This window comes from Rhinatrema bivittatum, chromosome 5 (genome assembly GCF_901001135.1).
Source record: "Rhinatrema bivittatum chromosome 5, aRhiBiv1.1, whole genome shotgun sequence".
In the NCBI taxonomy this organism is placed as follows: Eukaryota; Metazoa; Chordata; class Amphibia; order Gymnophiona; family Rhinatrematidae; genus Rhinatrema; species Rhinatrema bivittatum.
Window position 1 is genome coordinate 218,836,280 of NC_042619.1, and position 26,905 is coordinate 218,863,184.

Below are 26,905 nucleotides of genomic sequence, written 5' to 3' on the forward strand. Positions count from 1 at the left end.
CTGCCCAAATCTGTCCCTGAATTGAATACATTTATATTAATATAAATTAACTGTATATGATATGGACTAAGTTCTGCTACCTTCATGAAATACTACCTGTCACTTAGTGAACAAAATCATCCTTATGACTTTTACCCATCGAGCTGATTCGTTCATAGATCTGAATGCAAACTGTGCAGTAAATTTTATCATTTTGATGATGCATAATGAACTGCATCTCTCACATGGCTTAAGCAATCAATATTGGACATTTGGTGGCACGGGCGTTTTTATTAATCCAGAAGGTTGTCAGCTGACTGGAATGGTGTACAATGAATACTCTGTATTTGCAAACTTCAATAGGAGCCTTGGTGGGGGGTGGATGTCATTGCAAGCTGCCAATCCTGCTAAGCACCTTCATGCCAGTGCAGCAGTACTGTGGCAAATTTCAGAGGCTAGGTTCATATAGCCATTCCCCCACCCCCACAATGGAAGTCCACAGCTCAACCCTTGTATAGTCTTTGTCCCAAACCATTCTCTAAATATGTATGCATCCAAAGTAATTGTATTCTCCATGCTCTTCAGACTTAATATTAATATTCAGGACAGATATCCAAGCTGAGCTGCAGCTGGCTCAGACCTCAAGTTGAACATGCATTACCTGCATTACCACATTCCTTCCCCATATGGTTTAGATTTTGTGATGTAGATTGCCCATTCCTGCTGTTCACAACCTTGAACTGAAACTGAACACTGATACAGCTATTTCACAATAGGAACTGCAAGACCTTCATCAATGGAAGGAATGCTTGAAGCACAAATTCCAGCACCTTTCACCAGTGGCCACTCTAATCTTGTGCAGGTCTCATCTCCTAGATGGACTATTTGGAACCAAGTGACAAAGTACCCTGTGCAACTTACAAGAAAAGCAAGTTTGCTTACCATAAACTGTGTTTCCGTAGATAGCAGGACGAAGTAGCCATGCTGTTTGGGAGCGTTGTCGCGCGACCGGCAGGCGGAGCTTCTCCTAGAGTTCAAAGTTTGAACTCTGTGCTTCTGCGCGGTGAGGTTCCCGCGCGATTGTATCATTTACCTCAGTCTTGTTTCAAAGCGAGAAAAATATACAAATAAAATATATATTCAGTGCATATGTATAGATGGTCTAGGGAAGAGGGAGGGTCAGCATGGCTATTTCATCCTGCTATCTATGGAAACACCATTTACGGTAAGCAAACTTGCTTTTTCCCGGTGATAGCAGGCTGAATTAGCCATGCTGTCTGGGAGTCCCAAGTTCCCGGATGGAGTCTAGATGTTTGCCTTATAGATTAGGATGCCCACCCGTAGACCAGCTTATACGGTAGACAGTCATGTTTTTGTCATGGTTGACAGGATTACAGAGCCCATGGCCGCATCAGAAGCGCTTTGCTGTGTAAGCGGTAGTGCACCGTGAAAGTATGTAGAGAAGACCAAGTTGCCGCTTTGCAAATGTCTATCAGTGAAACGTTTCTGTAATGGGTGAATGATGTTGCAGTTGCTCTGATTTGGTGAGCCTTAGGCTTAGTTTGTAGTGGCAGATTACGCTTGTTGTAGCAAAACATAATACATTGGGACAGCCAACTAGCCAAAGTTCGCTTGTGACTGGTTGATTAGGAAAATTTGGGTTAAAAGAGAAATTAATTGAGATGGCCTTGATTCTGAATGAGTTCTTTGTTTGTAATAGGCCAACCCCAACACTCTTTTACAGTCTAAGGAGTGGAGAAGTTTATCTCTGTCGTTCTGATGAGGTTTCGGCTTGAAGATCAGTAGAGTAATGGTCTGGTTGATATGAAAAGCAGATACCACTTTTGGAAGAAAGGTGGGATGAGGACGAAGTGCGACTGTCATGAAAAAATTGTAAATATATGGGAGTAGTGAACTAGTGCTTGCAATTCGCTTACTCTTCTTGCTGATGTTACCGCTACTAAGAAAACTGTTTTCCAAGGGAGGTATTTGACATGACAGGCGTCATAGGTTCAAAAGGAGGAAACAGTTGTTCCAGTATTAGATTGAGATTCCATAGTACCGGTGGTTTTGTAACCGGTGGCCGGAGATGTAAAATACCACGCAAGAATCTGGAGATTAAAGGGTGGTTGGAAATAGGCAGTCCGTTGAGTATTATGAAAAGCTGTTATTGCACTAACGTGCACCCTCACTGAGACGCAGGCGAGACCCGCTGTGAAGAGAGTGTGCAGGTATTCACAAGGAGATGAGTTCTCAGTAGAGAAAGGATCCAGGTTCTTTGGTCTGCACCATTCTGTATACCTGTGCCATTTCCCTGCGTAGTTACGCCTAGTGAACAGTTTTCTGGACTCAATGAGAACATCTTCAAGGTGTGATGAGAGCCCCAGATAATTCAGTACGTGCCTTTCAATCTCCATGCGGTCAGGTGGAGGGATTGATGCATTGGATGAAGAAGGGATCCCCCCTCTTGCGTCAGAAGTTGGGGATGGTCTTTTAATAGAATCGGAGGGTGAATGGATAGTCATTTGAGATACGGATACCATGGTTGCCTTGGCCAAGATGGGGCTATGAGAATCATGTCCGCTGCATCGTTGAGCTAAAGAAGCCATTTGGTTGGGGGAAGCTTCTATTCAGTCACAAAAAAAACATTTCCCGGTCGAGTAAAGAAATTCTTGTTGGGATAGCCTGAGCCTGGTCCATTACTCCAGCTGCTAGACCACCTTCAAAGAACCCTAGTGACCAGTTTGGACTCACAGCCACTGGTCATATTTTATGAACCCCAACTTCAGATTACATGGTTTCTTCTCCATCAACCTGGAAAACCTTCATGTGCTGCCTGGTCTTCCACGATCCTATATAAGTGTGTGTTGCAGCATATAGCATGTTAGGATTCGCTGTGAATGAGAGAAACTGCATGCATGTCCCAGAGGAAGGGACATGTGAGATCAGGGGGCTGTGGCAAGAACCGGGGTAAGGACAACTGGCCTTGCTACAAAGCTGGGAGGGGGGGGGGGGTAGGGAGGGTGCCAAATTGCCCTCCTTTTGAGTCAGTCTGCAAGCACACCAGCCCAACAGAGGAGGGTGCAGAAAACAACCCTTACGCAGACCCACTTTTATTCAGTTGCTGCTTTGAGACTCTCCAATGGAATCCACCCCACTATCTCTATTAAGCTACTTGCTATCATGAGGAAGACTTCTATTCAGCTACCCTTTGAAGAGGAAAGGGAACACAGCTATGACATCTTTAACTGTTCACAGCACATCGGGCTTGAAAGCAGAAAAGGCTGTTTTAAAAAAGAATTTTTACATAGTAAAATTTGTAGACAGCAGAAAAAGACCTGGCTGCTGTGTTATCCCTTCCACAATGCATGTTGGGAGGGACAGAGCCCAATGGTAAAGCGGTGGAATGTGTGACTTTAAGATGTGTTGAATATGAAGCGACAGGATTCAATGTTGAGCCCTATGGGAGGGCTGAGCTCTTAGTGGGGTATTTACAGTGCAGACTTCCTTTTTTTTTTCTGTGTATGTGTATTCTCCATACAGGGCCCTAGACTAGAGCCTATCACTCAGACTGAGCTAACAATATATCCCAGGTGGGCAGGAAAGGTCCTGTGTAGGAAGAGGATCCCTTTAATCTCAAAAATCATAGCAGAGGTCCACACCAGTCCAGTTCACGCACCAGCCTGTGACTCCAAGGAGTGGAGATCCAGTGGTGGGTCTCCATAACCTCTTGCCTTTGCTCTTCCGACTGCTCCTGCTGCGAGCGCTTGTTGGCATAGGTCTGCTGCTGAACAAACAGGCTAATATAGCCCAGTTTCCACTATGAGGAGTAGCAGCACTAAGCTACCCCATAAACCAAAGAGGGCAACACACTTCCTTGGAGGTGACAAGTTACTGCTGCCTTTCCCGTTTTCAGGGGAAGGGTAATACAGATCTTACCCCAGGCTGCTGGATTTGGGGTATGTCTCAGCAGCCTATAGCGTGTGTATATAAGAGAGATGACACACACAGAATGGGTGCCTGCATATAACAGAGACAGAATGGGGATCTATTTGTGTGTATGTAAGAGAATTGGTGCCTGCCTGGGTGTCTGCGTGAGAGAATGAATGGGTGCCTTCATGAAGGTCTATGTATGAGAATGAATGGGGGTCTGGGTAGGTGAGAGCCTGTGTATCAGAAAATCTGGGGGAGTAAGAGCTTTTATATGTGTGGGGGAGGGTGGAGAGAGTCTTGGAGCCTTGTATGCATGTATGTGATTTAGAGTATGTGTGTGAGTGTACATGTGAGAAAATGAACATGTGAGTGTGTGTGAGAGAATAAAGTCTGTGTATCCCCCAGCCCCCTAATCCTCAACAAGCTCAGGGTGACTGGAAATCAAGAGTTTCCAACTATGGACAGCAGTGGTTTTTGTTTTGTTTTTTTCAATCCTTACTAGTTTTAATTATTAGGTGTTTGATATATGTGCTATCTTGAAATATTTTATTGGTGCTTGAGAAATTTTAAGTGTATATGACTAATTAATAGAAATTACTCTATCAGTAGTTTTAAAATATTTTAAGTAGTATGATTTTACTGTTATAATTGAGGCTTCATGTTTGATTTTATTTGTTTTATGAGGAACGGTGGTTGTTTTTCCATTGTTACACACAGAGTCTGGCTTCTTGGGGTTTCCATTTCACTTTTTGCCTTCATATTGCTGGTTCTAATTTGTGATCCTCTGTTCTGTATTTATGACTGAGGTTAAATATTCTAATGTCTCATTTGTGTAGGGATCTATAGAAGCTTGGTTTACTCTGTTTTCCTAGTAGGAGGTATATTGGTGTTTTAGGGCCTAGTGTAAGGTTTGCAGGATCACCTGTTTGAGTGCTGATTTAGAATGGGAGGTTTATTATATGGTAATTGTAATTTAGTTTGCTCATGGCTTTCTGAGGACCAAGCCCACACACAACATGCATTACAATAGTCCTAATACCATATATGTTCCAAGGGTCTTTATGGCTTTTATGGAGGGGGTCTGGTTGACACCACAGCTGTGCATGTAAATATATACATGCAGTTGTCTTGAAGTAAAAATATCACTAGTTTGAGTGTTTTTTCATATAAAATCTTTTATTATAAATGCATAATTTGAAATTGTGTGGAGAGGGCCGTGGTGGGGGGGGAAGGCTGGGCACAAAGCTCTAAGATTCACTTAGGGAGCCTAATACCCTTCCACTGACCCTGATTAGTAAAAGAATACTAATTAAATGTTTAAAAAAAAAAAAAAAAAAAAAAGACTCAGACTGCCCTATAACTGTTGAACAGGACTGCAGAAAAGTTAACACTGGCCCAAATAGCAGTGGCAGGTGGTGATGCGTTGGTGGGGTTCCCATCCTCCCTGGTGAAGAGACCTCAGGCAGTGGTGCCGTGTGGTGATTCGCTGGTGGTTGAAAAAGGGGGGGGGGGGGGGAGGAAGAGGGGGCCCACCACGGAGACAACACTGAACGCTTGTGAAAGGAAGCTCTGGAATATAAGATTTCCATAAATAAATTGGCCCCTGTGCACTAAGTACCCTCGTTTCACCTCTGCTACTGTCCCTGCTACCCCTTAACCTAGGGTTGACCCTGCTTTGCTCCCCTCATGGGACAAAGCGAGTTCCCCTGTGGCTAAGCGAAGCACCAAGACAAGCAGGGCCTGGTTCCCTGCAGCACAGACTGCTTCCGTATCATCCAAATCTTCCCGAAGTGACCAGAGCCTTTCGGCAGCAACAATATTTGGGATTTGCCCTTAGCTCATAGCTGTGGGCAGTCAATTAGGTTGTTTAGGTACTTTTAGATGCAAGTCCAGGCTAATGTAATATGTTATCTTGCTGATTTTCTAGTATCTGCTAAGTATATTCATTTGTAGCATTTGCTAGTAAAGCCTTTCCCTGACAATCACTAAAGGTGTTATGATAACTCCTGGTAATAAACCATATCCCTAATAATGAAAACTAAGACAAATGGCCTTCTGTAACTGACACTCAGATTGCTGGCAAAAAAGATAAAGTTTAGGCCATAAATCCCTACAAAGCAAGGTACAGAGACAGAAGTCAAGGCAGCAGAAGTGCTTTCCAAGGTGGTGGTGGGGGGGGGGGGGCAGAATTGGCCACTGCCCCTCAGAATTTTGCCAGCATAGGCGTAGTAGGCCTATGTCTCAATGCAGGTCTTTCAATGTATGCATGGGGCACATGATCCTGTTCTTATATCTGAAATACTGCCAAGAGCACTGCAAACAATTCTTTCACCTAGCTTTACCACAGACCAATTATTGCACTAAATTTGTGCTTCTGATCTGCTTCTCATTATTTTGTTTTTCTTTAACATAGAGAGGTATTTACAAAGATCTGATGTGACAAGTTTAAAATAGCTTCCCCCCCCCCCCCCCCCCTGTTCTGGCTCTAGCTTTTAATAGTTATAGTTGAAATATCCAGTCATGGATGTGTTACTATCCTCCACCAGCAATTTGCTCTGGAACAGGATGTATGCGCTTGGGGCAATATAGCCATATTAAGATAGTCATGCCTCCATCTTTCAGAGCACTAGCACTAATAATTCCACCTAATCAGGAAAAAAAAAGATAGTAGTAAGACAAGGGTTTGAAAACATCTTTAAAAAAATCCTAGTGTTACCTGCAGCTCCTGCAAGGGCTTGAATTTAATTTAAAAAACAACCACACCCCCCTTAACTTTTAACCTATATTAACTGAAATAAAACTGGGATTGTACTGTTCATAATGAGAACAAGATTTGTGCCAGTTAACTTTTCTCTCCACTTCCCCTGCCTTCTGCCTCCTACAGCCCGGGAAGCCCCGTCTCTGCTGCTCTTTCCTTCTGGAGCATGCTCCTCAGGTCCCCCGATGCTGTAGCTTTTGATTTACCTGGCTGGATTCAAGTGAAGCAAGACCTTTTTATACCTCTGAATGCAAACGCTAAGGCATGTCTGCTCCAAATACTGCTTCTCTACAGAAAATGCAAGCAAGCCCTAACATTTAACCAGCAATTATCTGCCAGTGGCAAAAAAATGAATCAAAAGATGCATTTTCTGGACAACGGCCACCCTGGTTCCAGTTTTCTTCCTCTTGCTAAGACATGGTGTATGAAGGGAAATTTCTCAGGGTGAACACAGGCAGATTCGAATGGCACAATTTTTCCCACCCTCCTGCAAGTTTCTCGGTTGGGTAGGGCGTGTCTTTAGTTAAACTTTACAGGTTTCTGTTTCTCTAGTGAGTAGGGAGCTGGGATAGAATGTACTAGGGACTTGTTTTATTCAATGCTTTATTTAAAATGATTTGTTTGATTAAGTGCTGTAGTTATGGTTATATTTGATTGTGTAACATGCCCTGAAGACAGTTTCTCCATAAGAGTCCTAATCGGAAACATCTTAAATCTGAACAAATACAGAGAAGCACATGGCTCAAACTTCTCCCAGCAGCAATTTCTACTTCTCCTTCCTAAAGGAATTTGTTCACTGTGCTTGCGCCTTCATCCACCTTCCTCATCCCTTGCCAGCCTCCCCCATTCTCTACCACTTATGCCTTATCTGTTTCCCATTGCCATCCTCCATTCACCCCAAGATCTATCCTTATGGCAGAAGTACTGGCAGTATGGGGAGCACAAGAGCTGTGTACTATGTTCTAGAAGTTACCTCTTCCCCTCCTAGACTTGAGATCTGTACTTGGGTTTCAAACAGAAGAGCACAGCACGGCTGTTTCACTGTCCATGCACAGGGACTGCTGCTCTTCCTTCCTTCTAGCACAGAGGGCTCTTCAGTAGCAGAGGCAATGCTGCTCCAGGGTTTGACAACCCTTGCAGCCAACACTAGAGGCAGGGGGAGACAGCTCTCAACAGGTTTCTCTCTTCTGTAGCACGAGTTTGCTGTTAATCGACTACAGTCTGAGCACTGGGCTTTTTCTTAGTGACCCAATTCACTCTGTTTGGCAACTGACTGAAGTAGCATGGGGAGCCTCTGGGCAAGAGCGTCAATGTTGTCAAATTATCTTGAGGCTGTTGTGACACAATCCATGACTCCAGGTCAATAGCCCAAGTATTTCATGGCAACATCATAAATGATGGAAGACAGTCTAATGGCCTATCCAGTCTGCCCAGGTTATAAGCGATCTGTTATCCACATGTTACCCTACAAACTAGCAGCTTAGCACCGGGAGAGTCAAGCCAGGCCACTGACTGTAGATGGTCTTCCAACAGCAGCTGCCTTCCCTTTGGGATGAGTGTTCCAGTTCTGGTGATCTACAAGGGGAAGCCCCTAATATGAACAAGAGTGAGAGGCCTGGAAAGGGAGGGAAGAGCCAGAACAAAACAGTAATCCAGGAACCCAAGGATATTAGGCAGAAGTGCTGATTGTAGAAGCTGCAGGCAATCTTCAGAACACATGGATGGTAAGAGGACTGTAAAGCAGGATCAGGCTCTGGCAATTAAATAATGAAACTGCCTCAGTACAAATCCAAGGCTATACAGGGAAAAAAAAGATGACCACCCTAAGAAAGCAAGGGGCACTGGGTTGGAAGACTGGATAGATAGCTCATGCTGCCATTTGCAGGCATGAGGACTGGATTAAAGATGATGATGCTTATAGGCAGAGGACCAGGAATCAGATTTTGTCCACAGAGCGTCCCAGTTTTTGGGTACTTTCAGAATTTGGTACTCTAGGCATGTACCTAACATTGTCTATTCCTAAATCCAGCACTAGATGTAAATCGCTGCAACGATTACTCCCATACCTTCTGTTTAGGGCTGTAACTGCCATTCTGTGCATGTTACTCCAGTGCTTTACCACTATCCTAGAAATCCTGTGTATTTATCCCCTCTCTCTTTTGAATACTGGCACCGTTTTTCTTCACCCTCTTGACTGGGAGGGCATTCTAAGTACCCATCACCCCCTCTGTGAAAAAAGGGACACCAGTCCCATGTCTACCTCCTTGGAGATTCACATATATGGCTTCTAGCTCCAGAACTCACTTTCCATTGAAAATGTAATGCACAAGAAGCGAGCAAAGCAAGCCAAATAACCATTTTAGTTTCTGCTGGATTGCCTCTAGCCTCTGTCCTTTGAGATGTGGTTCCCACAACCGAACATAGTAATCTAGGCAAAGTTTTGCCTCTATGCCTCTACCTTGTTTCACCACCTTACCAGACACTATCAGCCCCACATCGAGCTCCTCACCCAGCTCCTTTGGATTTCTACAAATACACGACTGCACTGAATCTCAACTGCCATGCATTAGAGCACACTCAGATCCCTTCTCATTTTCACTACGCCCATAGGTGTGCTTTGTGTAGATTTTAGTGTCATCTGTAAAAAGGAAAGACTGCCTTCTAAACCCTTCCACAATATCTGTCATGGTTTTGCCTGTTAAACCTTGGCATGGAGAGCCAGTATATTTATTTATTTTTTATATACAGACATTCAAACATGGGTATCACATCGGTTTACATGTCACACTATCACACAAGTTAACAGGTCATATCTTTACATTGTAACATTGGAAAACTGCAGGTTGAGCCTGCTGTGCCGTCTTCCCTCCACCAAGAGAGTCTTCAGTGAGCCTTGCCAAGGACCTCCTCACAAGTCACATCGTGTCCAAGGTTCAGACCCATTTAACCCTGCCTTGTCATTACCTAGTTGCCTCTTTGAATGACCTTGGCTCCCTGACCTGACCAGTTTCTCACTCCCGTCTTGCCTCTCTGGCCTCCCGGGCCTGTTAGGTTCTTGTGCCCTGCTGGGCTTCCCTGTTTAGCCCAGGCTTTGTTCTGCCTTGCACAAACCTGTCCAGTTCCTTGTCCTGGGATCAGCTTCTACACTATATCCAGTCCCCAATTCCAGTCTTATGCCAGTATCCAGTCCTCTGCTTCCAGCCCATCCTGGACCTCGGCTCCTGCCTGTACCTGCCCAGCCTCATTCAGCCTGACTTGCCATAATGTTCTGCCAACATCACCAAGCCCTACTGGCTCACAGAACCTAAGGATTCAACATAAGAGGCAGAGGGCGAGCAAGGCAGAAAATAAACCTAAGCTTTGCCCTGTGGTCCTGCCCTACTCCTGCAGGGGTGCACCTGGAGTCCAGCCTGCACGACAATAGCACTCAAAAATATTAAAAAGAACCCATGACAGACACCTAAGGTACTCTGATCATGGGTGTCTCCTCAGAATGTATTTCTTTTACCAACAACCTCTGTCTACCACAACTAGCTTTTAATCCAGTCTTCCACCTTAGGAATCAAACTCAGGCTGCTCAGTTGATTTGAGAGCTTCCTATGAGACCGTATCAAAAGCTTTGCTGAAATCTAAATTAACCACATCCAGCACATTCTTGATCCAATTCTGTCACCCAACTGGGAAACACAATGCTTATTTGAGCATCTGCTTCTGATAAGTGTCATGGTGCCTTGAAGCCTGCAACCCATTGCATTGTTGCATATTCTCCTGAAGGAAAACGTTCACTATTAAATTTTCCCACCACTGAAGTAAGACTAACTGGCTTGTAGTTTCCAACCTCTTCTCTATAACTTGTGAAAAGGGACAAGATGTGCCTTTCTCCAGTCCCATGGAACCAGTCACCAAACATCTACTGCACAGGTCGTTTTCAGTGGGGACCTGCCAGAACTAGAGGCTAGGATGCATCCAATCTAGGCCCATGGCTTTGCCCACTTTCAGTTTAGACAGGTCTACATAGGCACTTCTGTATGTCATATCCACCCTACTCCCACATACTTTTGTCAACTGTGGTCCTTGCCCAAAGTTTTCTTTAGTTAATATTAAATGTATTAGTATGGCTGCTTTGTCCTCTCTGCACACATCTTTTAATCCTATTCCACCTGTGGTCTTCCTCCTCTCAGACATATCTAAAAATGCCTGCTCACTTTTTTTTTTTTTTTTTTTTAAGTTTTCTGCTTGTGCTATCTTCATTTCTTTGACACCTCCAACTTTACTAGATATTCTGGCTAGTGTTTGAGAACCTTTCTACTTTCTGAATGCTAAAATGTTTACTTTGATTTTATTTTACCCATCTCTTACCATGTCTATTTCCTTTTCCTCATTTAATTTCTTACAAAATTTTGCTGCCATTTTCACAAGGATGTTTTTCATCCTGTAGTTTACTCCTGTTCCTTTTGGTCTTCCAGCTCACCTCAGAACCGGTAACAAATTATATCATGAGCTACCATGTGTAACTACACTGGGTCTCCCAACTATTCATCCTGCTCTTAACTCTATCCAACTATCACAGCAAGAGTCCTTGGCCAAAGATCACAAGCCATGGCTCATATTTGGCCATTCAGTATAACCAGTGAAGAATAGCCGAGACTCCCCTTCAAGGGCTATGAATACTGCCCTCCCCCCCAATCCCTAACCTGGGAACAGAAAAAACACAACCTAAAAATCGTACCCAGGTTTGTAGCACTGCTAGTGAGCCTGAAATCATTTAAAAATCTCTTTTCTAGCAGTTTTGTCTGCTTAACTCTAGGTAAGCATAGTCAACTTAATATAAAATGATCAGGAAGGTTTTAACTAATATTAGTAATGTACGCCATCTAGTGTATGACAGTTAATAGCAAGGACAAACTGGGAATAAAAAATATTCAAATTGAAACAAAGTCCTTTCAAATGCATTGTGTGTAACATTTAAACAAGCTACACCTTCCGACAGCTTCCAGAATCTGTTTTCCCATATGAACGCAATGGTTACCTCACCCTGTTTTGACACTGGCTAGTACATCTGGAGTCTACTTTTGGGGTCTTCTAGATATGATTTGCCCCCTCAGAAATGCAGTGAAATCATGCGTCACTACTTTCAGTCAGGGGGCAATGGCAAAACAGACTGGCAAGTGTAAAGTGAGTTACCATCCAGCAGAGCCTTCAGTTACTTCTCCCCCTCTGAATTCCTTTCCATCTCATGTGCAAAACCTTAAACCCTTTTCTTAAAATATTTAATAGATGTTTTATAAGGTTTGTTAATTTTATTAAGTATAGCATAAGTTTATTAAAAATAAATACAGCTTGTTCTCAAACAAAACAGTTCAACAAAAATCATGGTAGTTTAATGGTTAGATTGGTGGGCTGAGGACCAAGGAAGCCAGGGTTCAAATCCCACTGCTACTTCCTTGTGTCCTTGGGCAAGTCACTTCATTCTCTTACCTCAAGTATAAAGATTTCAGTCCCCAGAGGGTTCACAAAACACTGCCTGAATGTAATTGCTCCTTGAGCTACCAATGAAAAGGAATAAGCTTAAAAAACACACTACTACTATTTTACAGCGTCTGAAGAGGTTTTCCTTTTTTGTAATTAGGTGAAAAATAACTTAACTTGTAGCTAAGTTTTGTTTGCATTGGCCCTGCATTCTAAATTCATCCCCTAGATCCGTCATCACTTGTTTTTAAAGGTACCACCAGCTTATTGCTCTGCCAGTTATCTGTTAACATGTCCAAATTAAGCCATGGGATAGGTCCAGGGAATCTTTAGTGGTGCTAAAGTTTGGGGGAGGGGGGGGGTTATGAAGATAGGTAGAGTCACCTAAGTAGTAGTAACTCCTGAGGAACTTGTAGATATGAGCAGGCCACATCGCTAGAATGACAAATGAGCAACTGCCAAGGCAAAATCTCTGGTGAGCTACAAAAAGGGTTAAGCACCAGAGAGCAGAACGATTCAAGGACTCCTCCAAGCTGAAAACTACCTTGAAGTCTCAGGAAGATCTTGCTCATGGGTCATTCCACCTGGCCGAGTCTGAGCAAAAGAACTGCTGAGGCAGAGCAGCAGAACAGCAGCATGACCATGACAGGGCTTGCAGTCATGGACCAAGGCTTGTTTTCAGAACAATCAGAACTGGCTTACCGTTTCAAAGCCTCGATGAGGGTGATCAGGAAACCCAGCAGGCTTTCCCACCTTAGCTTCATCCAACAACAAAAATGGATCCAAATTTTTCAACTGAAATAAAAGATAAATGTATCAATGTTTAACTAGCATATGAAAGGCAATACTATTCAACCCAGATGTCTGATAATAGATCCCATACACAAATGACGCTTGAGAAATGTGAGTCCTAAGAGCAAGATTTCACATACATTTTTATTTAAAATCTTTTCTATACTGTCGTTAAGTTAGATACCAGCACAACGGTTTACATAAAGGCACAAATGGTTATGCTCAATAAAGAACTGGGATATACGAATATAATGGCGCCAAAAGGTTTCGGTTACAATAAAATTCAAAATAAAGACTATGATTGTCACAAATCTTGTCCTTTTCAAAAGTGTGCTGTATACTATTAACATTAAAATTGAGTGCTGGTTGTTTGGAGTGTTACCTCCAGTTTTATTTCTCAACTTATTCGCCGTTTGTTTTGTAGAAAGCTTGTTTAAAAGGCCAGGTTTTTAAACTTGCTTTGAAAAGTTTGTAATTGTTCTGTAACCTTATTTCCGGGGGCATGCTATTCCATAAAGAAGGACCTGCCAGGGACAGTGCTCTATCCCTCACTTGTGTAAGTCTTGCTGTTTTTACAGTGGGGACGGTTAGGAGGGCTTTGTTGGCTGATCTGAGATTTTTGTGGAACGTGTACATGCAGTGCTGTGTTGAGCCACTCTGCTTTTTCATCGTGAATTAGTTTATGTACTGTACAGAGTGCTTTGTATTGTATCTTTGTTCAATGGGTAGCCAATGTAATTCTGCTAGTGTTCCAGAAATATGATCTATTTTTCCCTGTAAGAATCCGTGCAGCAGAGTTTTGTAATAATTGAAGTGGTCTTATGGTGGTGCATGGTAGACCTAAGAACAGGGCATTACAGTAGTCAGTGCCTGCAAATATCAGAGCCTGTAAAACAGTTCGGAAGTTTGACAGTGTTAAAGGTTTTAGTTTTTTTAGGACCATTAGTTTAGTGTAGCTTTCTCTTACTTTAAGTGATGTGTTTGAGATTAAGTTCTGTGTCGACTATTACACCTAGGTTTCTTACCTTTTCTACTAATTCGATTGTTCTTCAGTATAATTGGAGTTTTAATGATAATGTTTTTTCGTTCCAGGTGTATGAATTCAGTTTTATCGATATTAATGACTAGTTCCATTTGGTTTAGTAGTTTTATTATGTCCAGATAGATATATACAAGGTTTAATGTTTTTTTTCAATTGAGTCGTCAGTTGGTAGGATTAATTGAATGTCATCGGCATAAATGTAATGTATGATTCCCAGTCCTGCCAAAAGATGGTACTTATTAAATAGTGTAGCAGATTGTGCTGAGCCTTGGGGTACTCCTGTTTTTAGGCTAATTTTCAGAAATTGCATTTTTGATTTGTACTTGAAAACATCTATTTAGGTATGATCTAAACAGGCTATTGCTTTGTTCTGTAATCCTATTTCATTCAGTCTTTAAGAGTATTTCATGGTTTACTGTATTGAATGCAGATGATAGGTCTAAAAGACCAAGAATATAGTGTTTTCTGCAATCAAAACCTCTTAGGATGTTGGCTGATAGTGCGAGAAGTAATGTTTGTGCTATAGTGTTTCCTAAAGCCATGTTGTGATGGGTATAGGATATTGTTGCTAACTTTTTTAGGTCCATAGTAGGTATTGTGTCAATTATATGGGGTGCAGGATTTATCTTTTTTAGTAAGTTTTCTACTTCAAGGCTAGATGTCTCTGTGAAATCAGTCCATTGTGAAACGTCTCGTGGCCATTTTAATGTTTCGTAGTGCTAGGTATTTTGGTTATTAAATTGATGATTTTGTCCCTAAAAAGACTGCTATTTCGTTGCACCTGTTTTCTGGCAGATTATGGGGAGAATCTGTTTTGTCATTAGTCAGGTTTTTTTTTATTATGGTGAATAGTGTTCTTGAGTTATTTGTGTATTTTTCTATTTTAGAGCTGTAATTTTTTGGCTTCAAGGATTATTTATATATAAATGGTGGATCAATACCAGCAACTATCACTCACCTTGATTAGATTGTACGCTCTATGGAGAAGGGACAGTTAGATGTATTTGTACAGCACTATATACATCAAGTAGTACTATCAAACAGGCCGATACAGTACAGTGCAGCCAAGTCACATTTTACTTTCAGAAATTAACGCCTGTCCAAAGAAAAAACTGCTTTTCTGTGCACCCTCCAACTTAATATCATGGTGATATTAAGGTCAGAGGCCCCAAAAGTAAAAAAAAAAAAAAAAGTAAAAATCTGCCCGCGGGTCGGAAGACGGACGCTCAATTATGCCGGCGTCTGTTTTCCAAACCTGTAGCTGTCAGCGGGTTTGAGAACAGATGCCGGCAAAGTTGTGCATCGGCTGTCAAACCCGCTGACAGCCGCCGCTCCTTTTACCATGGGCCCTAATTTGCATAGGCCACGCTCCTGAATTGCGCGCTCAGGAGAATGGCCTGTGCGCTCGCCAGCTCTCCCGCGCGTTTTTCTGAATCGGCCTGTAATTGAGGAGTGTCAGTAATTGCATATGGTAAAACTGTGTGTAAAGAAAAAGACACTATCACGTGGTTTCTGGAAACTAATTTGGTTAATTTAAGAGCTAGCACAAGGGAGGTTTCTACATAGATGCTCACCCTTTTCTAATCCCCCTCCACTAAACAACCTGCAGTATACGAACATTTTGGAGACTGGTTGTTGCATTTAGTGTGAAGGTAAGAGACCCTAATTAAATATCTAGTACATGCTTCACAAGTTAAGTTTTGAAGACCTATGAATCTACACATCCTGAATAGGTTACATTCATTAGTGCATCTATCCCTCAGCATTTTGGCCTTAACATGAAAAAAGTTGGCAACTTGGCACATCTGTTTTACAGGATTACTTTACTCTTAAAGTTAAATATTTTTAAATGGACCGAACTAGAGCACCAGCCACAAAACATTTCCCACTATTTGCACAGAACTAATTGGAGGCTACCCAGGTCCAAATCTGGCAATTAATCTGTGCATGGAAGATCATTACCATTACCTTGAAGGAATTCAAAACTAAGAGAAACAGTTTTTAAACTTGCAAATGAATTAGTAGCAATTATCAGTAGTTACCTTAGATTTGTTAAAGTATCAATACTGAAACTGTATAAAGTAAAATCTTCTGGCAACAATGAATTCACCAAGCAATGACTCATAAGGGTTCAGTGAACTTGGGCCAGCCAGAAAATTCATGGGAAAGATATGTTTGAATTATTTTACAGATTACTTTAACAGTATTAGTGGGAGCACTGAGAGGAGAGGATCACCATGCTGGTCGCTGAAGAGAATCAGCAAGTACTGCTTGGGGAAATTTCAGAACTTAAGTTTTGGGGAGAAGTAAACTGAGTATATTAAACAGCTAGTCAGAGGGCAGGCAAAAACCAGGAGTTTGTATTTGTCTCAATGCGTGGATGAGATGATGCTAAGAAGAGGGATTCTGTTTTGTAAGGAGCTGGGGAACCTTTTGTGGGAAGAGCTCCACCTTAACCAGGATGAAACCAGGCTGTTGGCACTAACCTTTAAAAAGGAAGATTGATTTTAGTTTAAAAGCTGCTCTAAGGGGAAAGCTGACAGTCACTCAACAGTGCATGGTTTGGAGGGAGGTATCTTCAAAGGATACTAATGAAGCATTAAAGTTAGGGCATCGCAACAGAGAGGTTCCAATAAGAAAAGTAGTCTAAGTGCCTAGAATTAAAGACTCACCTGAGCTAAAAAAGATTCCAATTTATCCCTGTCAACTGAAAAGCAGAATGTTAACCAAAACTTTGAAGTGTTTGTATGCTAACGCCAGAAGTCTAAGTAGTAAGATGGGGGAGAGAGTGTATAGCAGTGAAGACTTAATTGGCATCTCAGACAAGATGGAAAGAGGATAATCAACAGGATAGTGCTATACCAGGGTACAAACTATATCATAATAGAGAAGAACTTGGACTAATCCATCCTGGACATAAAGCGCCACCAATAGGATAAAGATCCTGCAAGAGATTAAACATTGAATCTTTATGGGTAGAAATCTCTTGTGAGTTGGGGGAAGAGAATAGCCACAATGGACAGTGAAATGCTAAGAGAAATTAGGAAAACTAACCAAACTGGTAGTTGAGAAATAATGGGAAATTTCGATTACATTTACCCAGTCAATATTGGAGTAACATCAGGCCATGCTAGAGAGATAAAGTTCCTGGATGGAATAAATGACAGTTTTATGGAGCAAATGGTTCAGGAACCAACAAGACGGAGCAATTTTAGATCTAGGGCGGTTTGGTTTGGAGAAGAGATGATTGAAGGGGGATATGATAGAGGTCTACAAAATCATGAAAGGACTTGAACAAGTTAATGTAAATTGGTTAAGTACTCAAAGAGAAGAACTAGGAGGCACTCCATGAAGTTTTGCAAGAAGCTCATTTAAAACAAAATCAAAGAACATTTTTTCCACTCAGCATATAGTTAAGCTCTGGAATTCATTGCCAAAGGATGTGGTTACAGCAGTTACTTTAACTGGGTTTAAAAAAAAGGTTTGGATAAGTTCCTAAAGGAAAAACCCATAAACTATCAATCAGTAAGGAATAGTAGCTTGAGATCTAGTTAATGTTTGGGTGCTTGCCAGGTACTTATGACTTGGATTGGCCACTGTTGGAAACTGGATACTGGGCTTGGACTCTTGGTCTGACCCAGTATGGGCATATCTTATGCTCTTACGACAGTCTTTTTTTATATGTTTATAGAAGCAAAAGTAATGTATAATCACAAATAACGGACTTAAGAGATTGTTAAAGTAGCATGTTTCATCACAAAGCTGTCAATCTATTTGCTTTGTAACTTTTTAAATCTCTACTTTCATGTTCCTAGTCATACCCATTCATCCACATACATTCTTCTAGATCAAGAGGTAGAAACCTTGCATCTCTTTGCAATTATGTCCATAGACAAACATATTGTTACTGCTTTACTAAAGATTTTTTTTTTTTTTTTTTTAATAAAGACATTTTCTAGAGTAGCAAAAGTTTTCATTTCTGGATTGCCAAACCTGAATTGATGGCAATCCATCTTTCCAAGAAGCAAGAATGATTTACTTGGCAATAGTCAAAGAAATGTTAAGCACTTTTCCACTACCTGCCACCAGTGTATGCATTGTATCAAACAGATACAAATATGACATTCTCCCATTCCAAAATATGTCATCAGGACATTAAGAATGTTATGAATCTGCTGCCAAAAACTAGGTAGACAGTCTTAAAGCATTAAAAACTCATTTGGATACTGATGGGTCCTATGATTTTCCTTCTCCCTACATGCAAGTGGGGTATACTCAGAAGTATCTCAACTACAGTGAATGACTTTTATTCCTTCAATTCACAGTGCAACTAAGGATCCAGACCCCAGGAATATATTTACAGCACCAGCCAAGGAGGCTCTGCCTCAACATGCAATGTACCATTCCAGGCTCCCCACCATCCTGTATCTATGCCTAGGAAGGCTTCACGGAAACTAAACAAAAATCAATTTTTCATGGAAGGATGGAGGCATGGTGGGTGCTGCCCAACCATCTTACTTGGCAAGTTTAGGCTATCTTGACATGCCAGTGCAGATGCAGAGAACACACAACAGCATTTAGTTACTACACTTCAGGACAGATGCATTTTATACCCTTGTAAGGATTGTACTACCCTGTCAACTGCAAACTAAGAAATGCTTTTAAGTTACTGATTCTCTCCACTCCAGTAATGGAGATGCAGATTTTCTGAGCTAAAAAATTGCTGGCCACAGGATCTGCAGATTTTTATTTATTTTTTTTTTTAAATGGGAGAAGAGGGTGTCTGGTTTGGCAGCCTCCTTCTGCTCCCCTGGGCTTCCAGCTCAAATCAAAGCCAGGGCTGGGATCTGGCACAAGCAGCCTTCATTGCCAGCCACCTAGGGATTTGAGAGCTGTTTTATACCTCTCTGCCAACTTACTTAGACCAATCACAGCAGCTGTCCTTGCCAGGGGATCATGCAACAGGGCTCTTTATGGAAGACTAAAATCATGCACCTCAACTGCTTAGATGTTACTTGTGCAGAGACTGGGACTTCCAGTCCTTTTCACTGCACCTGTGGCAGGTGTGAGGGAATGACTTTTTGGAACATTACCCAAACCACTGTTGGAACCTCAAATTTCCATGACAAATTAGCCTTCTGCTTAACAGGTTCTGTAAAACCACCTTTAAAAGCACGTAGCACAAAAAATATTTACATGCTGTACCTGGTTCAGTTGAGACTCAGTTTCCTAAGATTTATTACATCAGTACAAAATAGGTAATAACAGAATAACGATACAGCCATCTTGACAGAACATGGATCCAAAAAAATGATATGCATGCTTAGAAAATGCTTTTACCCACACTAAATTTAGCATGCTTCACCTCACAAACCACTGCCATATCCAATGCAGAGACATGGGAATTGTTTCCCCAAAACCTACACCCACCTCTTATCTTTAAGATAAAAGGCAGAGTGGCAGCAAAGGGTGCATCCAAAACAGACCAAGTCTTTCAACAACTGAATTCCTATGCTAAGTCCCAGTCATGTCTGTGGATTTTTAAAAGCTGCAAAACAGAGACGCTATTAACTTTAAAGGTTTAATCTTCCTGCTTTGGCAAGGGCTCGTGGCTCAGAACTTCCATTTGGTCTAAGCTCAAATCAGGTCATGAAAGCAGTGGATTTTCTGGCCCATGGTATTATTGTATCAAGTCGATCTCTGCAAAGCTGTCAATAAAATCAAGATGTAACAGGGCCATTCTGGTTTCCTGCGCATTCTCTGCCAACACTGTGGAATGGATTTTGGCAATCTAGGCCAATTAAAAACAGTAATAACTTCACCCATGTTCCTGCTCCTAATCATCCTGCCCCTTCTCCACGTGTAGTCCCATGAGGTAAAGCAATGGCCATTCCTTGTATTTGGCTTTTTGATTCTACTGCCAAAGAGCAAAACCTGTGACAAGTTTGCCTCTGCATTATTTTCTCTTTATTCCACCAACCCACAGCTCCAGGTACCCCTTGCTGGCATGGGAGGGGGGGGGGGGGGGGGGAGTGTGTGCACACTGCACTTTTAAGGTGTGAGGAGAGAGTTGTGAATGAAGTCCTATGGCACTAGGATCCCAGCACTGATTCTGAGTTGGAAGACAAAGGGAAAAGGAGAAGCTACCAGACAAAGCTGACTGGCGGTGTATGCATTATGTAGGTGATCTGGGTTTCAGCCCAATGCCTGTTTTTTTCTCTTTGGCAGGGGCAGAATACTTTTATAGTTTTGAGGGTGGGGGAATGCCCAAGCCTACCAGACTCCACCCCATCCCCTTCTGCCCACTGATCTCTCCCCCTCACCCCTGCCTTCTCTTCCCACTCCCTTGCAGATCAGCGACAGGGTACTACCTCAGGCCACATTACCCGACTGCTGCTTTGAACCGCATGCCTACACAGTGCCGTGCTGTTCAAAGCAGCAGCTGGGCCCAGAGCTAGAGGTGAAGGATGTGGCTGATGCATGGCCTCTCTTGCAGAGGACAGATTTGATTCCCTGGCCCAGAATTTCCCCTCCCCCTGGGCTGGTATAGAAGTAGCATTCACAGTCCTTGAGAGGGGTGTGGGGAAAAGGGGCATCTCAATCACTGCACAGCAGCAACAACTAGTGGCTTGACTAAGGGCTCATAACTGTAGGATTCTGTTCATAGCACTCAGAATGGGAGGGAATATAAAATGAGAAAAAAAGGTTGCCTAATAGTTTTAACTCTTTTTTTTGTGAATGAAGGCTCATTGTTCCAGTTGTCAACACTGGTTTTGAATGAGCTTGATGCCTAAGAAGGTACCAGGATAAATAAAAAAATTCACCCACACCTACCAATTTTCAGGTACATCTGTTCAGAGTGGCTATGAAATCCAAATGTATGTTATGACAGCAGGCACTACACATGGATGAAAGGCACATACTACCCTTCACGGGACCCAGGGATTAATTGTGGGGGGACCATCCCGGAATAGTTCTGGCTCTTCAGGCTTAAGAGGTGGAGCAGCAGGGGTGTTCTCCCCCCTCTTCATTGCAAGCTACCTGAAGGTGAGAGGCTGGAGCACAGCTGGTGCAGGCAAAGCAGAGAACAGCAACTTTACTTAATTCAGCCTCTCTCCTCCTGTTCTACAGGGAACTTGCGAGCAATAGTGCCAGTCAAAGCTTCAACCCAGGTGTTGATTGGCACAACAGCTCAAAAGTTTCAAACTTAACCCAATTCAAACCTTGTGTTACCAGAGGTTTCATTTCTGACGGAACAACCCAGAATGGCATTCTGCCACATTTTTTTCTGGGATCCAAGGAAGCAGAGTAGACCTGGTGGTGTAAATCAGTTGCAACATCTCTGCAGAAATTGAGCAGAGCCAGCGGTGGCACATATTTCTTGCCCTCCCCCTGGCAGCAAAGCAGGGTGTGCTGGAGCTGCTTTCCCTGAGAGGGGGCACCTGAATGGCCTTGATTTTTGTGCAATTTCCTGGCATAAACGAGGTAACCTTCAGGTCTATCCTGTAAAGTGCGTCCGCGGTTTCCCCATCCCTAACCGGCTCTCTACTCACTTTCCGGCCGCGTTAGCCCTTCCTGCGATCCCGAATCCCCTTTAACCTACTCCTACCGCGTCCTAAATTCCCCGGGCAACCCCTTCTGCACGCATGTATATTGCATGCAAACGAGCGAATTAGCTATTCCCTAGCATCCCGTAACCCGCGCCCCGACTATCGCTAGTTTTCCCTGCCGTTTTGTCGTGCGTTTAACCTGCAAACTTACCGCCTACCCTGACCCCTGCGGTAGAGGCAGGGGTAAGGGTAGGTGGCAAGCTTTCCCCCAGCCCCCGCTCACCTGCCCCGGCCACGATCATGGGTGCCGGTCTCCGTGGCAGCCCCAGTCCTCTCCCCTCCCGAAGCGAAAAAAAGAAGCGAAAAAAACGTTGCAGCCCCCCTCCGATGTCCGGAGGGGGGCTGCAATGTTTTTTTCGCTTCGGGAGGGGAGAGGACTGGGGCTGCCACGGAGACCGCTTTCCCCCGTGCAAGTAAGTTGCTTCGCCGCTTCAGTTCTTCCCTCCTCCCGGAGCTGCTTTTTCAGCCTTGCTCCGGGAGGAGGAGAGACACTGACAGCGGCGAAGCAAAAAAAAAACCCAAAAGCAATTTTGGTTTTTTTTTTTCCAAAAGCGACAATTTTGGGCTTTTGGACACCTGCACAACTTACTTTTTTGCAGCCATCAGCAGGAACACGATCGTAGCTCCCGTAGCTCCTCCCGAGGACGATGGCCGCCTGCTCGGGGGCGTCACATCCCGTGACGCCAAACGTCGTGACGTCACGTCTTCAGCGGCCAATTGCACGCTTTCCCCCGTGCAGGCGGCCATCTTCCTCGGGAGGAGCTACGATCGTGTTCCTGCTGATGGCTGCAAAAAAGTAAGTTGTGCAGCCGTCCAAAAGCGACTTACTTTTGGGATCTTGACAGATCCCAAAAGTAAGTCGCTTTTGGAAAAAAACCAAAATTGCTTTTGGATTTTTTTTGCTTCGCCGCTGTCAGTGTCTCTCCTCCTCCCGGAGCAAGGCTGCTTTTCGTGCCCTGCTTCGGGAGGAGGGGAGGGGGACTGGCAGTCCCGACTTTCTGGTATCTGTCATTTCAAATGACATTTGAAATGACAGATACCAGCGTGGCGTGAAGCCTTAGGCCCGCGCACCCAGGATCCTGTATAGGCGCTCTATACAGTAAAATGGGTTGTGCGGGCCTAAGGCTTCACGGACGCGGTTTACATTTAAATAAAATTAGTGTTCAGGATTGAGCGGTAGGTGAGCTGCACTGTGCGTGCGGCAACTGCGGGTGCCGCAGGCACTAACGCAGCTCTTCCTACCGCTCGGTACTGGATAGACCTGCTTGAGGGATAATAGCCAAAGTCAAAAAGATGAATGCTTGTTAGCCCCACTGCTTTCATTGCTAGTGGAGGTGTCATCTTTTTTATGAGGTTGCCGCTTAGGCCTCTTGGGATCTCCCCGCCTCTGCCACTGATGCCAACAGGAGAGGGAGAAGGGGCAAGAGGGAGGACAGGAGGGGAGTGAAAGAAGGAAAGAGGAAAGCAGAGAGGGAAGGGGAAAGCAAGAGAGTGCATGGGATGTTGGGGTTGAAGAGTAAGAATGGAGGACAAATGAGGATGTGGGGGGCTAAGAAGAGAGTGAGGGGAATGATGGGGCTGTGAGATGTCTGGGGAGAGAATGGGGAGATCAAAGCTGTGGAGTGTAAGGGGGACTGAAGAGACCATGATATGAGTAAGAATGAGGGCAGTCTTGAGTGAGATGATTTGAGGGAGCAGGGAATGTGAATAAGGGAAGGAAAGGGATATGAGCATGTGTGGTGGAAGGAGTGAGCGAGGATAGCACATGGTGCTGCTCCCTTCTTCCATCAAGGAGAGATTCCAGACCTACCCTGTCTGAGGAGGCTGAAAGAGTAGGTGGTGCATGCCAGCATGCCTCCACCCCCAAGGCAGAGGATGGCTAGCTAATTTGGTGTCACAATGGAGGCCTTGCTTTACTGGCTAAGGAAGGAGAGGAGAGTTGCTTGAAAGGATAATTTTTCCAGAAGGGGGAATTAGTAATCAGAAAGTAAAGGGATGGGACTGAACACACACTATGAATTAAGGTGAAACTAGGAGACTCTAGGACCACTGGAGGAATCATGGTAGGGGGGGGAAGAGGGGTATTTAAGATGGATAACCAGGATCACCAAGGCAGGGAGGAAGGTAAAGAGGATCCCATTTCTCTATCCTCTTTACCTTTAGTAACTCTCCATGCACAACCTCCCAACAGGGTTGTTCAGCCTCCAGTGGTGCTTCATACACCAGTGTTTTCTGAGCACTGATGGTCAAGCACAGTTGCAAGCTGGAGACAAAGAATCATTGGGATGATGAGGAAAGTGAAAAGTTTGCTCAAACGTGTGTGTTTAGGAGTGTAAGAGTTCACACCAGCCTTTCCACTTCCTTTAGGTCTATAAATTAAGCACTAGTGGGAAGTATTAGAGCTAGTTACATGACTTAATATTGCAGGAAACAAAATATGGCACATTTATATCAAATCCCTCTCCAAGAACTGTAAATAAGGAATTCAAGAAACTTCTCAAATAAAAGCCCCACATTTTATACTCCCAAAATATTTGTCAAATATTTTCAGACTAGCCGTTAGGCCTGTTCAAACAGGCGAGATTCCACTGGTCAGACCAGCACGGTCAGAGTCACTCTCTTCTCAACTTCTTACCCTTCCCACTTACGCACTCATATCCTCTTCCCCTTTCCTCCCATCATCTTCCCTTTCCTTCCACTCTCACCTCATCCACAACCCCTTCCCTCAGTACTCCTCCACTCCCCTCTTTCTCTTCTACAGGGCCAGCTGTACCCTGCTGAACCTATGAGATGCAGAGAGCAAGGGTTGCCGCTACAAGGACCTGCCTCTCTGTACCTCCCTCCCCGTGTACTGTAGTTTCTCACTGCTGCCCCTTTGCGTGCCGGTCCATCTGTCAGTCCATCCATCCCTACTCCCTCCCCCAGCAGCAGAGGGATAGTCTCAGGCTGTGGGAAATAAGCGACTATTTATTTATTTAACACTTTTCTATACCGACCTTCATGGTTGATGACCATATCAGATCGGTTTTCTATGTGCTCCCAGGTGCTCCCACAACTATATCGTGGGAGCACCTGTGCTGTAGTGTGCGTGAGAGCTGCGCCATCTACAGGGACCCGCCTCTCTCCATACCTCCCTCCCTGTGTACTGTGGCTTCTACACTTTTGTCCATTTGCGTGCCGGTCCGTCTGTCCCTACTCCCTCCCCCGGCGGGAGGGAGGGGCTCAGGTTGCAGGAAATAAGCGACTGTCGGAGGAGCCATTTCTGGGAGCGCCAGCTCTTGTGCCTTTTCCTGTATTTGGCATTCACATGCACTTCTCAGGGGAGGGGCTGGAAGTTTGCAAACGACAATGTGTATTAATTTGTGAAGTGGCAGCACCTGTGATGCAGGGTGCACATGAGCTACGCCATCTTTCTCTGCTGTTGGTGTGATCTCTGTGCCTTGCGGAGTTAACTCAGCACGTCAGTGAGAGATCTGTCTTCCACGCATCCATGGCCCCTCTGTGAGAGCTGCAGAGCCGCTCTCTACTGCACATTTGCAGGATGTCAGTCAGGGTTAATTTATATGAATGATACTATCATAATGTACTTTAATCATAACAAAACACTTAAATGGAATGCTTTAAGCACAAGACTCCAAATACATACCTCAGATCTGCCAATGCTTCTTCTAACACAGGCCCCAACCCCCTCCGACTGCTCCTTACTGAGAACAAGTTTAGTTACTTTCCTAATAGACATCCTGACTTTGCAATAAAATGCTGTTTTCTTCACGTCTCCCCACCTAGAAATCAAATATTGCACTGTTAGGAAAGAAAAAAAAAAAAGTCATACTGTGCAAAAGTAGAACACCCTAAAGCAAAATCACAACTTAAAGACTCAAGCAGTGAACTAGAGAGAGATCCCAGACTACTAGCAGCATAAACATTTTGAAATACACACTGGAGAAAATATTCCAAGGAGAATATTTCTTACTTTTTCCACAATTCGAAAATAATTCTTTGTTGCCGGGCAGACTGAATGGACCAGATGGTCTTTCTGCGCCAATGCTATAGGCTAAACAGAGTCTTCTAACTCCTATTAAAGCACGGAGTGCCAGGCTTCAAGCCCTCCTCTTTCTCTCATAACCCTCACGGACCCTCTTCGTCTTTGCCAGAAGAACGACTCGTTTAAGCAACTAACGCCACTGGGTCACCTCTCGCTGCCACTTACCTTCCATGCACTTCCCACACCCAGAACTTTTTACCCTCCACGCCCCTGATTCCACAACCCGGCCCACGCCGGTATCTTAAGGAAAGGAAGCCCCGCCCACCTGTTACTGCTTAATCCACGCAAATCAGTCCATGCAAACAATTGCTGCTCAATCCCTCTAATACACAAGCACATAGCTTTCACTGGGATTACAAAGCCTGCAAAAAGATTGCTTAACGCTACCTGCCGGACTCCTACAGAGCCTCTGCGGCGAGCTGGATAAAAAGCACCCGGCCACCACTTTTTGACGCGAGAACGCCTCCGCTGCCTGTTGGTCAGTGGTAGGCGCATGCGTGGCCCGGGGGATTTAAAGCCTCCCCGCCCTCACAGTGATTCAGCGCGATTGAGCTGGGCTTGCGAGCCGTGTACGTACATCCCACCTGAGCAGTGCCTCCATTTCTAAATTCTCGGGGGGGGGGGCCGCCCTAGGGATTGGGCTGAGGTGTGAGGAAAGCCGGCTCCCGCCCCGTCGTTAGTTACCTCCACAGACCCACCCGCGATACCGCCCCGAAACTGGGCGGTGTTATCCTCGCCGACGGTACAAGATTTCTTTTAACGCGACACCTTTCGAGGCCTGCGGCTTACATAAACCCCTATCACCTATGCCGGTGCCTGCCATAAACAAAAACATCCCCGCGTGCACAGGGGCGAGGCTCTCTAACAACTCTCTGGCCAACCAGGAGGCGTCCTTCAGTGGTTGCCGGGTAACGCAGGGTGGGGCCAGAGGAAACGCCCGAACCAAGGGCACAAGTGCCTGGCTTCTGCCACAGACTGCGAGGAAGACCTAGCCTAGAGAGACTGTCGTCACGTGATACGGGAGGGTGGTTACAGTCCTGTAGTCATAACAACCAGAGCTGCCATCCCTAGTCTTTTTTTTTTTTTTTACTATTTCACATAGTATTTGAAGAGTTTTGTGTATTTGCAGATAGAGCCTTCAGAGAAGAATAGGGAATTAGCCATATATTTCAAATGTGTCTTATTGAAGACAGTGAAAAGAACCATCCTACAAAGCTGTCAAGCAACCCAAATCCCAGGAGGGAGATTTCAAGCAAGAATCCTGGATTTCTGACAAC

The 26,905-nt window shown here is 44.1% G+C and overlaps 1 protein-coding gene across 10 annotated transcripts in view; it reads right to left on the reverse strand.

Annotated features, from left to right (window-relative positions):
• The window catches only part of PIR (pirin), a 130,193-nt gene extending 103,708 nt beyond the window's left edge, over positions 1 to 26,485 (reverse strand). For 2 of the 10 annotated variants that reach the window (XM_029603213.1, XM_029603210.1), the window contains exons 1-3: positions 25,894 to 26,008; positions 25,230 to 25,365; positions 12,842 to 12,934 (exon numbers count right to left, since the gene is read on the reverse strand). In XM_029603213.1, coding sequence (XP_029459073.1) covers positions 12,842 to 12,934; positions 25,230 to 25,365; positions 25,894 to 25,967 — 303 coding nt within the window. In that variant the 5' untranslated portion in view covers positions 25,968 to 26,008. The other 8 variants (XM_029603220.1, XM_029603219.1, XM_029603216.1 and 5 more) reach the window with 8 other exon arrangements.
• Between the last annotated feature and the right edge of the window lie 420 nt (positions 26,486 to 26,905).